The 14,057-nt window shown below is 41.5% G+C and overlaps 1 protein-coding gene across 1 annotated transcript in view; it reads right to left on the bottom strand.

Annotated features, from left to right (window-relative positions):
- Window positions 1-14,057, bottom strand: part of LAMA2 (laminin subunit alpha 2) — a 619,437-nt gene that overhangs the window by 464,141 nt on the left and 141,239 nt on the right. The window contains exon 2 of the mRNA XM_084827486.1: window positions 3,299-3,469. Within this exon, the coding sequence (XP_084683612.1) occupies window positions 3,299-3,469 (171 nt within the window). The remainder of the gene's footprint in view (window positions 1-3,298; window positions 3,470-14,057) is intronic.

Raw genomic sequence — 14,057 nt, 5'->3', positions numbered from 1 at the left:
TCCTTCAGAACATGTCAGCGATCCCAGGAAAGAGACAGTGTGTTCCTGCAAGGCTGACTGAACTGTATATAGTTGCTCAGCTTAACTATCCACCAGAGATCCCTGGAAGGGCTGTCCTCTTGCCTGAAGCCTGGCATTCCTTCCCATCTCTGCTAACTCTCATGGAGCACATTGCCTGCAGACATGCACAGAGTCAGTGGCATACAAGGCCCTTGGGGACAAGGGCGCTGGCCTCTGAGCAGGGGCTGACATAGGGGCTGCAGTCACCAGGTGTCCTAGTTTTGGAAGGTGTCAGGTTCAGAAAGCCCCTAGCTGCTGGGCTAAGGCTTAGTGGTGTCAGTCCAGACCCCCTGATGTCTAGGTTGTGTTACTGGCCCTCCTGTTTCCACTGGCCTCTCTGACTCAGTATCTAAGTCCCTGCTGGAAATCTGGGTTATGTAAACAACAGGAACCGCAGGTACATCCCTATCCTTTGGATACAGTTATCCAGCTAAGATATCAATGTGTACAGTGCCATGCTGCACATGCAGATCCCAATCCAGCCAAGGTTTTACTGTTTGTGCGCATTCATCTCCCTTACTCAATGTGGGCAATGGATAATACTCAAGATCTGGATACAACACATATTATCTGGATTTTGCATACAATATATCAACAGTTATTTAAATCCAGTAATCAGATTGATTATCTCTAATTTCATGGCTTCGTATCACATCACTAACTCACTGAAGAAAAGGGATCCTGTCTCATTACTGAAAAAACAGAATGTCTGAACATGTTTGAAAGCACAATTAAAGCACTCTTGTGGGTAGGAGGGAAGGTGTCAGTCTTAAAATTGCAAATGCCATAAACTGTATGTAAATATCAAATGATTCAGCAGCACTAGGAAGCATTAACAGCAGTGTGTCATAAAATAGGAAGAGAATTGAGTTATTATTGGATTCATCTTTGTATTTTAAAGAAGATACAAAGGGTGGGAGGGAGGAAACCTTTGCTGTAGGTACTGTCTGATCTTTTTACGATGTCTGATCTTTTTTTTAAAGAAATGAGCTTAAAAGTATCTTTGGGGGGAAATCAGCTGTAAATCAAACCCAGTCTCCAAGGTGATAGTGATAGAAGTTGCCTAATTGGAAATTTTGCTATCAGCCTCCTCAAGTGAAATTGATATGAGGGCTAGTCATGAAAAGGAGGAACGAGAGATGAATATACAATTAACTGTAATCCCATTACAGAAGTTTAATCTTAATTAATTTGAAACCACTGATTAATTGCTGGAATGTATTCCTTATTTTTTTTAAAAAAAGGAAAGACAAAATATACTATACCCTGCTAGTAAAAAAGGATAGAACTGCAGGCGTAACACAAGGACCTACCTCAGTGATAAATGACAAGGGAGTTGGCTCACACAGGCAGCCCATCAAAGTGTGGGTCTTTAATTTGTGCTCACATATGATTAAACAGGGAGTGTGTGTTCATTTCCTTCTACAATAATTAAGGGGAGGTGTACCAGATTCACAAATTCCAAGGGGACCATTTAAAGTCTGGTTGCATTACATGGCACTCTTATTAAAGGGCCATCTCTGGATAAATAAAACAGTTCATGGTGCCAAATGAACATTTTTGCAAACCTTAAAATGAGATGAATTTGTAATGAAAGACCATGTTATTTTAATGGCTGGCTGCACAGCAGATTAACAGAGACAGATTGAATTGCAATACACTGGCTCTTTACAGAGGCTAAGGGTTGCAGTGCGGGTTGATAGAATGGGACATTAGAGTGGAGAGTCCCAGAATTTGACCACAACGTGTCCTTATTGGAGGCACTGATGATCACAGACCCACACAGATAAGCAAGTGATTATGTCATTTTTGATACTGTATGGCTCTGAAGTATTGCAAATAATGTTATTGGTGTTCCTACTTTGTTAGGAGAGTTCTCAAAATAACCAGGAAAATGTCCAGAATGTTTAAAGTATATGCAGGAAGAAAAGGGACAGACTTGCTCTGATCTAATCACAAAGTGGCTGATGTGAAGAAAAGTGGATTCCCTTCCTGGAGCAGAACCCATGAGAGCACTAGGCACAGCAAGGCAGCACAACTCCTTCATTAACCATGATACTCATCAACCAGGACTATGTATCTGCTTCCCATTCCTCCAGTTTGACTAAGCAGGTAGCATTAACAATGCTGATGGGGAGTGGAGGAGGGCAGAATTCGGTATTCAGATGTTAGTATTCTTGTCTATTATTTATTATTTGTTTTGGTATTAACCTTTATATACCACCTTACTTGCTAAAAGGCCATCAAGATGGTGTATTACCATGAATTCTCAGACTGTATAAAAAAAACTAAGCCTGTAAAAGCATTCTTCAGGAGATTGGTTGATAAAGGGAAAGTGTCTGTGCTGAATTAAGTCTTTGGTATTTCTTCTCCATAGAGAACACTAAAAAGTGAAAACAGGGGTCAGGAGTGGGGTGTGGGTGGGTTAAGAATCACATGCACAGCACTGAGCCAGAAAAAAAATAACAGAAATTATTCAAAAGGTGCTTACTACATAACAGATAAACAAAGACAATCAAGCACCTTATTTTACACCAAAGATGGCCAAACCTTCCAGCCAAGGCAATAAGGGCCATACTACAAATTACACATAATGTTAGATGTGTATAAGTATTAAATGTGCATATATATTTTTATTTAAATATCAGCTGCAGGGAGGCCTAACCAGGATACTGTATGGCTCTCTGAGGTATTGCACAGTATGTGGGGATATTTAAGCTTTTCCCTGCACACTGCAGTCCTGTTGAAAATTCCTCCCCATCCCCCAACCCCAAAGCTGATATTAGCCCCAAGAGGGAATCTTCCATTTGTGGCAAGAACACTCCATAAACCATTTTCTCCCATAGAAAATAATTTATATATTGCCCAATGCACAAAGTTCTTTGGGTTGTACAGAAAAACAACAACACAAAATACGATGTAATAAAAACACAGCATACAATTTTCAACACATGCAGCTTTAAAATAGCTAAAAACAGTTATAATAAAATACTGGCGCCTAATAAAACAACAGATATTAAAGGCCCATCATAAACCATTAAATGCCTGGGAATAGAAGAAAGTATTAACCGGACACCAAAATGATGACAATATTACTGCCAGGCAGACCTCATTGAGGAGAGCATTCCACTGAGAGGGCCCTCTTCCTTTTGCCATCGGTTGTGGCTCAGAAAAATGCATGAAAGATTGGACGCATACACAGAGAATGTTAACGTGAAACAACGAAATGTACACATACGATTTGGAATCCTGCTGTGCTGGTCACAGATACGACACTGAGGGTTTCTTGCTGGTTGGCCAGATACATGTTCCACCAATTTGCAGTACATCTCAGGACCTCTTCTACCACAGGTAGCATTTGTTGTTATGAGAGCATTGGAAGCCAAATTCAGAACTGCTGGAAACAAACCTGAAAAAAGAAAAATGATGCTGTAAAGTAGAGACTGAAACTCTGCATTCTCTGGTGCAGTAATTAAAGCATATGCTTGATATACTAATTTTGCTTCAGTTATTTGGGCTTTTAGAAGAGGTTCAGGAAATGGACAGAACAAACTAAATAGCAGTACAGTACAACCCATCAAAATCCTCTGGCAAATTCCACCTCTAGAATCTACATTAAGGGGGGGGGGGAAGAGTCTTTCCCACTTAAGAAGCTGTGTGAATGTATATACGTGCTTGCTGAAGGTTAAATAAACTCCCTCGCCATCATGTGTTTGTGCCCCCAACCAGTTGTCTTTTTTTTTTAAACAATCTACATGTATTTGAATGAATTACTTCAGTGTTTTAATGACATACCAAAACAAGCAAACATGATGCACCTTCAGTTTATTGCAAGTCCCACATTTTGGTCACATCTATCCTAGCTCCAAATAACAGTGGAACAAAAAAAACCCTCAAGCAACAAATTGAATCAAATATTAAGGTCTGCCACAACAAAAGAACAATGTGGGCTGGGGACTGGGAAAACTGAAGACATCAACACTGAATGGAATGTGGGTTTGTATCTAAGAGCTACAGAGGAATCTTATGTTTGCCACCCCCGTGCCTGGCTTCATTCCTTGTTTCCAGCTCCAGACTTTAATGAGCACAAAGCCTAACCTCAACTAGAATTGCCAAGGATGGGCTTGAATGTGTAACAGATTTCTAAAGCTTGTCTTCTTTCTCCTTCTAGAATTAATGTGGCATCATTCAGCCGATTCCTTTTGATCTGGCATCTCTGTTCCTTGTCTGTCCCTGCAATTAACCTGTGTGTCATTTAATTACTGACCCTTTTGGTCATGGTACAGTTATTCTCTGACATTCTACATTAGTGACTCTAGTGCTCCCTATAAAAGCCATGTTAAACATATTGCCTAAGCAAGGCACCCAATTAGCTGCTAACTTGTTCAATTTGTACAACCAGTCAATCAATAGCCAGGACTATATTGAATTTGCAGTTTGCCACATCTTTACAGATTACATCCCCTTTTTATTGTGTTTTAATTTTATATTGTTACAACTGTTGTATTTTTTCATTCAGAGATATTAATGGCTCTCTGCAGTGGGGGTCACACAGCAAAGACTGGGTGCTGAAAGTGCATATGAATCGTCAGTGGCACCTCCTGACTGACTTACAACCTCATCATTATGTCTGAAGTTCTGTAGCGTGAACAACATAAAAGTAAGCAATCATGTCAGCATAATATGAAGACCAGCACGCTGCTTTCAGGTGTACCACATATAACTTCATCTAATGGGAGGACAGTATAAGCACATCATATGGTGAGGCAGAGAAGAATTTACAGCGTAAGATGTTGGAAAATTACAAGAACATAAAAGAGGAAGGTAGAAAAATGACAGGGGGAACACGCTCACACACGTTTTATTTTTCTTTCCCTTAATCCATTCTCACACACCAAGGGGGTGTTTCCACGCCGACGGCTTCACCTGGCTTGCAACTTTGTTGCAACGTTTCCCCAGTCACATCTTCTCCTTTTCCAGTTTCCACAGTGCTTAAAGTCCCGGCTTATCATCGCTGTAGCCTGGGGCTCTCTGCTGTTTCCATTGAGCTGTGATGGAATTATTTTCTTTATGGCTGGGTGGAGTCTGGGTGGGGTCTGATTACCTCATCCGTGTTCCTGCCTGCTTGGCCGTGTTTCCAGGACAACAGAAGGAGAAGCTAATGGAGGAGTGTGTGATTTTAAAAAAGGAAACAACTTTGCTGTGAAGAGAAGCTTTCCCCCTCTCCCCCTTTCTCCTTTCCCCTGAAAGTCCAGATGCACCTGCATTTCAGGGGCAAGCCTCATTGAGCACAATGGGAGTTACTTCCAAGTAGACACACATATGCTTGTGCTGGGAAAAGCGGGGGGAGAACACAAAGAGGGAAACTAGCCCCCATTTTAACCCAGAGGACCTCATTGACCACAATGGGAGTTTCTTATGACAAGACAGTAATGGGTTTGTTGTGGGAAAGAGACCAAAACCAGCCCCCATTTTAATGCACAGGATCTCTACTTGGAAGCTGTGAATGAGTTACGTCCTAAGGCAATGGACCAAAGCCTCGAGATTGCGCTTAATCGCAATTAAGGAATTGGGCTTAAAAGTGCACCATTTCAATTGAGGGGGAATCTCTGTAAATTCTGGTGTAGGCATTCAAAGGCAAGCCCCATTCAGCACAATGGGAGTTACTCCTGAGGAGACACTAATGGGTTCATTGTGAGAAAGAGTAGTAAATGGAATCCAGTCCCCATTGTAACCCACAGGATAGCTGTAACGGAGCTGCAATGTACTTTCTTCCTAAGGCAATTCATAGGAGCCTCACTTGGTCGCTTGAACACATTTAAGGAAATGAGCTTTAATGTGTGTCATTTCAATTGAGGGGGAATCTCAGCCTCATCCACCTCAGTGGGAGTTACTTCTGAGGAGACACTAATGTGTTTGCTGTGGGAAAGAGAGTGAATCCAGCCCTCATTTTAATCCACAGGATCTCTATATGGAAGCTGTGAATGAGTTACATCTAAAGGCAATGGACCGAAGCCTTGAGATCGCACTTAATCACATTTAAGGAATTGGGCTTTGATATGTGCCATGTCAATTGAGGGGCTTCTCTCTTATTTCTGTGGTCACTGAGAGAGCAAGCTTCATTCAGCACAATGGGAGAGCCCCCGCCCCCGGACAGGGGTCATGGGCTGTGCTCTAGTGCTTATTTTCAATGACGTTTTAAAAGTTGGTCCCTTGGCATCATGCTCCAAAATGGCGATGAAACTTCTGGAAAACAGGGAGGGGAAGGGTTGGGTCACTGAAGTCAGAATGACACACTCACAAAGGCTGGTCTACACGCCCCATGGGCAGGACTATGATACTGGGCCCAGTGCGATTGTGGAAACAGGTCTGTAATGGAGCCATGGTAAGCTGGAAAAGTTGGACTATAAGCAGTCTCAGAAGAAGTGGTTTTTCAGTGATAAAATGCAGGGCTGGTACTAAATGGCTATGACATCATGGAAACACAGATACCTCACTGCACAGCCAGGCTGGAGTGAATCACTGGTGGAAACACAGCCATGCACTCACGCAAACATGCATGAAATACATTTTATTTTCCCTTGGGGACACCCTAGCCTTTTAGGGGAAATTAGATATTATATGCAGATGCATGTAGCACTCCCTGGATGGATGTCGATCTGTCTGTCTGTCTGTCTGTCTGTCTGTCTATCTATCTATCTATCTATCATCTATATACACATACACACACACACACACACACACACAGAGTTTAAGCCTTAGGAGTCTGCACTCAAGCATGGAAGAGCAAGGCATAGAAAGTGCTTAACCTCATAGAGGGTGCTTTTCATGCCAGCCATTTTCCCACTTATCACCCCTTTCCCAACAACTTCAGTTGCCTCTGGAAAATATTTCAGCCATTTTAAGGTCTTCAAAATAGCATTGCAACAGTAACATTGAATTTGCTTAAAAAATAAGATGGAAACCATAGATAAGTTAATTCCCATTTAGTATTTGATCTTAGATCACTTTAGGCTTTATTTTGCACTCATCATTCCTCACTCATGGTTGTTTATGGGTGCTTTAGACATTACCATCCTCCAGTTTCTGTCTTATGTTTTCCAATTACTTTTGCAGGTTTGGGGGGGGGGGGCATGGGGAAAATGCAGTATTTTTTGGAATGATGAAACAAACCACAACTCTCCACCAGTGTAGTTGTGTTATTCTGCTTTGTTCCACTACACCACAGCACCAGCTGAAGGTTACATAGTGGAAAGTATGGAAAAGCAGGAAAAGAAAAAAAAAACCTGTGGAGATTCTATTTTAATCCGCAAAGAATCTGGAAGCAGATGCAGCAGAAAAGTTCTCATTTAGAAAAGCTCTCAAAAGCATTCACACTTGACTTTGAGAGACGCATGCTTCCTCTAAGGTAGGACATACCACCTGCAGTTATTCTAAGCACTTTTATTAGTAAGAACTAAAAGAACCCTGCTTGTGACTATTTTGGGACAGCTTTGAAATTGGCCAAAAACATACTGATCGATAAAACGTGGCAGACCTACATAATCCCACCTAGCTCACACAACTACTTCAATAAGTATCATGGGTAGTGTGGCTGTGTGTGATAGTCCACATACACCTTTTTGGTCCTTCTATAGCTAGAGGTGGACTAAGGTAAGAGTTAAGCTAAAAGCATAGCCACCCATAAATGGAAAAATAATTGATGTCATCAGGTGGCCCTTTTAACTTTTCTGGGTGTATGTTATTAATAGTTACAGATGCAACTGCAAAACAGAGAGAAAACAAACCAAATTTGGCTAATTAGGGGCAGATTAGGATAGTTCTCATTTACTCATCTGTTTATGGTTTTGGCCTAAAAAACTGATGAGAGAGCAATGGCTTTGCCCCTTTTGAACCTGGGCATGTGTGAGCATGGCGGAGTAAGAGCAATCAGCTGTCAATTTCTGAATAGTATTACTTAGGTTTAGTAAGAATTAGTGTTGTTACCAAAGTTCATATTACAAACCAGGTAATTCTGAACTGGTCCATTTTACCAGTTCAGCATTTAGCCCTAAAATTCTTCTCCAGGTCTAACTGTAGTCTGATGCAGTGTACCTTTTGCATGTTGCAATGGCTGTATTAGTATACCAAACACTAGGAACCCTGGAAAATATCCATTTCCCAGGGCACATGAGTACTTAGTATGGATGTCAGGTGCCCTGGAAATGGTATGTTTCAGGGCACTTGTTACTGGTACATTGCTGAGGGTACTGAGACTTCCTGGCTGCAGGAATGCCTCATGGAGGACAGGGAGGAAAGGACACATTCATCCCCATGGCACTTGTGGTGACATAAGTCAGAGATGGATAATATGTGGCCCACAAGATGTTGTTGGACTGCAATTCCCATCATCCTTCACCTTTGGTTCTGCTGGCTGAGGCTGATGGGAGCTGTACTCCAACAACATCTAGAGGGCCCTATACTGACCACCTCTAATCTATGTCATGAGTGTGATGGGATTTGGAAATTTTGGAAATGGGCTGAGAAAAAATAGATTGTCAACATTTGCAAAACAGATCAGTTTGCTAAGCTCGGTTCTGAACTGATCACAGAGGCTTTTATAAAATCTCTTAAATTCAGGGCAAAACATTACTTGAAACCCATATCTAGCAGCTACATCTTTTTCCATTTTTACTCTTGAGTAGACACAGGACTCCCAATCCAGATTGGGACCCTACCATTGGCATGGATTTTAAGATCTGTTTCAGCCCCTCTGCACCTTCTCTAAAATAACAACAAAAAAGATATCTGTGAGATACAGATTTAAAGTAATTGTTTTGGCCCTCAGTTGGAAACATCATTTGATATAACTTCTTCATCTTAAGTGCTAGTTGCTACCTGCTATTATAAACTGATAGGAAGGTTTTAATCAGAGACATTTTAATTCAAGTTGATACTATTAATGATATTTTAAAGTGTTACATTTATATTATCATTTAATTTCATCTTTTTCTTCCTTATTTTATATTGGATTTAATAGTGACTCATGCAGTTAACTTTTCATAACATTTTATTAAATTTTGGACTGTTGTTTCTGTAGACATTTGCCTTACTGTTAATTTTACTTTGATTAGTAGCTTGGTGCTTTGAAAGTTGATAAATGTCTATTGATTTGGGTTGTGGCTCAAAATATGTTGCAATAGCAGGTTTGCTAGGAAGTGAACATGTAGTCAAGTCAAACATAGAGTGGGAACACTATTCATGGCCCATAAAAACACCCCCACAACACTGTTTCCTTTCTAAATGGGGGAAGACCATCTCTGAAGAAATACAACTATCCTAAATCTACCCTGGAGTCAGCATTTAGCATCGCTTTTTAAACAGAAACTCCATGCTCAGGGAGGTATTTAAAGTGGTACATAATATGAAATTGTCAGAACAATTACTTCATTGTAATTACCAAACTTAAAATGAAATTAATATGCTCTCTGCGTAGATTGTTAGGTTAATTACATGCACCTCTATAAATTATTGTACAAATGCACCATTTTACAAACAGGTGCACAGACATACCTACAGGTATGTTATATGTGGCTGTTTTTGCAACAAACTACCAAAATCACTTAAAAGAAAATACCACTCCCAACTGTGCCAACATGATGCCATTGAGAACAAGATTTGGCCCCATAATGCAACACGTTACCAGCATAAACACAAGTAACTATTGTTAGATGTTTTATTAAAGAGACTGTCAATGTGCCAGTGTTTCTGAGAGAAGAAATCTTGTCATATTCAACTCCCCGGTGGCATACATGAGCAGAGATGGCAGGTAGAGCACAATAGCAGCAGAAGGTAGGAGTCCTCCTACCACGATGAATTCAAGTATCGGGATTGCTGATGATGAATTGCCAAGCCTTTGCTCCACAGTTGATCAGGGTAAAGCCCCTTTAAAAGGTTTTTTTAAGCTTATGTTTAGAATAGGAACTGCAGTCTTCCTAGAACACATCACATTTGTCCATGTTCAGAAGACATGTAATCTAGTTCTGGAAAGGCACTGGGGGATTCGGTACTTGGCAGGGTCTTTCCTTTCATTTGTCTTTGTGCAATTTGGGAATGTAATTTCTGGATAATGCCTTTGAAACAGAGCAGTCAAATCAAGATATTTCTCAAAATATCCATGTCTTATAATTCCCTGTATTCTGAATTATGACTATAAAAATAATAAATGCTGAGACCCAATGAAACACCATCCATAAGTCAATTATGTATCACAATTTACTTATTCTCGGAACAGGTAAAAATGTGATCCCTTAAGATACAATGAGTGAGGCAGTGTACATATCACAATGGCAAATCTTGAGTTGATTAACCCACATTTGCAGGGTTGTGCATGGAGCGCACAAGCAGTTTCTGGTTTGAACAACCTATAAACATCCCATTTGTTGGTTGTTAGTGTGACATATGAACCTGGACACCCTGGGTTATGTAGGGGTTACACAATCCAGAGATAACAACAACAAACCATGGATTGTCCAGGTTCAGACATTTTCCTATGTCAGGGTAGCTGGCTGGTGCCTCTTGTTGCACTAAGCTGCCAATTTGGGTTTGGTACAGAAGGAAAGATTGGCAGCTATCAATTTCTGTTTGCTTCTGGTGACTAGAAATATTGCATCTGTTATATGGTCCTGTTTCACCTGTCCCCACACTAAGAGGACTAATGTAACTGGCAGTATGTGAATGGAAGAGACACTAGATTGGATGGTCTAGGGTGAAAACTCTTTGCTTCCCTTCCCTTCCCTTTTCTCCACATCCCTTTCTCTTTGTATCACCCTTGTAAACGTCTGATTTGATATTCAGATTGGATTACATTCATATTCATCACAACATTATCTTAAACTACAATCAAGCTAACATATAAGAAAGAATGCTGTTAGATGCATGTAACAAATAGTTTGGTAAAGTGAAAGCATAGAAATATATTTTATATTTATTATGGCTTTTCTAGTGACTTGAATTGCCTTCTTTCCCCCAAATTCCCACACCCCCATTATGGTGCAGTGCAAGTATGTGAATAATTAAGACTTAAAAGTATCATTTAAGGGCACAATCCTATGGCTGCTAGACAGCGGCTAGATGGCCATAAGACTGGTCGGTTTCTGGGAACTGACCTCAGAGCCTGCACTCCGAGGCCAGTTCCCAGAGAACTGCCTCCCCTCCACCACTGCTTCATAAGTGACACACCCCCAGGCTCCAGGCTCATAAGAGCAGCGTGGAGTGGGGCTAAAGGGGGCATTCCAAGAGGCGGGGAGTGCTGAAGTGCCAGTATAATGCTTCCTATGTGTCATCTGACCTCCCCCCACCCACTCCAAGGTCCTGAAGTTAGGCAGCTGAAATTGGTCATCTAGCCACAAATACAGGGTGGCCAGAGCACAGCTGAGAAGATGCCCTCCATGCTCCACCTGCCTTGCATTGGATAGGCGGTTGCCTCCAGGTTCAGAGGAGGCTGCCTGTCCCAATAGGATCGCTCCCTAAGCGTATATTTAAAGTAAAGCCAAGTCGCCCAAAATGCACCGGGTTGGATCCAGACTTTCACTCAGCGGAGTTCTGTCACACTGGAGAAAGGGAGCAAAGTGGAGACTTTTGCCAGTTCCTCCTTCCTTCTGAAGCACCCTGAAAAGCGGCTTCAAACGGCCTGGGGATCCTTTAGAATAGCGTAGGAGGTGGCACAGATAGAAGAAAGGTGAAATAAGTGAAAACTGTTATTCTGCTGGATCCCAGTTTCCTTCCCAACTGGGAGGAGTCTTTCCATTCATGGAGGATCAAGTCTAGCAGCCATTAAAAAGCAAACCACAAAGAAATTATGCACAATATCCTAGCAATTCTTCCCCTTCATTATCTTATTTGTTGTTGTTAGGCGCTAAACCAGCAGAGGGTAAAATACATGGTGCACTGAACAAAGAGCATGACAGACTCTTCCCTGAGGGCACAGTTAAAGCTGGCCAGCATAATGCGCGACCCACCAAACTGAACACAGCCCACACCAGCTACATATTTTGGCCTAATAACTGCGCTCTTTTGCTAGTCCATGTAGGCAGCAAAACAAGACATGTATAAAATCAACATCAATTGCTGATGAACTTGGTAGGACACAAGGTGAACAGGCCAGTGTTAAAGGCTACAAAGCTTCATGCTTCATAGAGGCAGAGTGCGCAGAAGTTTCCAAACTGTCAGTCTAAAATGCATTTTATAAAAGATTAAAACAGACATGATGGCATCCAACCATGCCACCCAACCATTCTTTTTCTAACTAATATCACCACAGTTTCCTCTAACACATGGCGATTTCAGACAATTACCTCCCCTGTTTCCCACTTCAAAAGAGGAAAGGAAACAATCTGGTTAAATAGCATCTTAACTTTTCCAAAATCATCTTCCAGGACTGTGAGGAAACCTTGAAATGTCACTAAAATAGACCAAAAGCAATACAAAAAATCTGGCAGTTTCAGATGTTCTAAGCAACATCCCCGGGAAGAAAAAAAGCTACATGTCCGCTGCTATGCTGGTGTGTGGGAACACAGTGAGTAGGCATACAAAAACGCTGGGGCAAAACAAAACATTGCAGGAAAGGATAATTTCCAGCTGTGCACCACAGGGAGTTACTTAATGCACTCAATCCACAATGTAAAAGAACACTTTTATACAACTGGAAAATAAGTTCCATTTGTAGAAATCACTGTCCAGACACAGCAGTGTTTGCAGACTGGAAAATATGATGTTAAAAACTATTTGTCCAGAGGCAAACAAAATCCAATACCACAGCCTTTCAGTCCAAGTTTACTGCTCTGATCAAGTGTTCCTACAGCATTAAACAGCTCTGTTATCTTTTCTTGTTTAAAAGAGAGCTAATGCATTTTTGTTGTGTTGCCGCTTCTTTCAGTTGCTGATCCTTTCATTTATTTTTCTGCTCTAAGCACAAGAGAAAAAAAAAATCTTTTAGACTGGCAACTTTTCCCCCAGGTTATATTCTTCACTTTGTGTCAAAATATACTTTTAAAACATATGACTTCCTCCCTGGTGTGTGTGTACATTACAATATATAGAGAGAAAACGGTTCCCTATTAGGACACCTAAATATGTGGCACCTGCTTATTATTAACTGGGCCTCTACTCTGACTTAGACCTTGGAACCACCTATGTCTGAAGCAGAGGTCAGTTTTTGCACATTTTGGATGGCTCCTATTGACTACAATGAGAGAAAGTAAAGTAGCTGCAAATAGGGCATAGTGAAGGTGGGAAACCAACCTGCTCCCCAACCCAGGCACTAAAGACCCCAGTGTCAAGGGCAAGGCCAGCATCAGGGGTCCCCATAAATGGGCACCTCCAGAGACTTCACACCCCAGCACCATCAAGAGCTCCCTGGACCTGTTGCTCACCAACAGGAGGACCAGCAAGGATATCTTGCTCAAGAGGCCCCTCCAAAACTTAGAACTAGCACTAGTCAAGGGAGAGGACTGGAGCACAGTTGAGGTGGGAGACACAAAGAGGGGCACTTATCATATCTGCAGATGACACAATGCTGGGAGGGGTACCTAATACCAGGGAAGCCAGAATCACAATTCAAATATTGACAGACTGGAACACTGGGCCTAAACCAGCAAAATAAAATGGAGCACAGGTGTCCCACATTTAGGTGTTTAAAAAAAATCAAAGGCACAAGTATAGGATGGGGTGACACAGTTTGGCTGGTTCAGTCTCAGCATGACAACAGTTGAAAGACAAATTCAGGAGCAAGTCAACAAACAAGCAGTGGCCAAAGCCACTTACTAGACAAGAGGGAGAGTTCTAAGAGAGAAGTCTGAGGAGCAGCCAAGGTCTAAACACAGATAAGGAGTCAGACACAAACACAGTCGAAGAAGGAGAATCAAGCAGGGGTCCAAAGGTCAGTAGCACAAAGGTTCTATTACAGAACAAAATAAAGAAAACAAGACCTCAAGACAGCAGAAACTGAGATAGCATCC

This window comes from Heloderma suspectum, chromosome 1, assembly GCF_057233095.1.
Source record: "Heloderma suspectum isolate Gila_16-S chromosome 1, 16-S_ref, whole genome shotgun sequence".
In the NCBI taxonomy this organism is placed as follows: domain Eukaryota; kingdom Metazoa; phylum Chordata; class Lepidosauria; order Squamata; family Helodermatidae; genus Heloderma; species Heloderma suspectum.
Note: the sequence above shows the minus strand (reverse complement) of the source record. Positions and strands in the feature narration are given on the sequence as shown.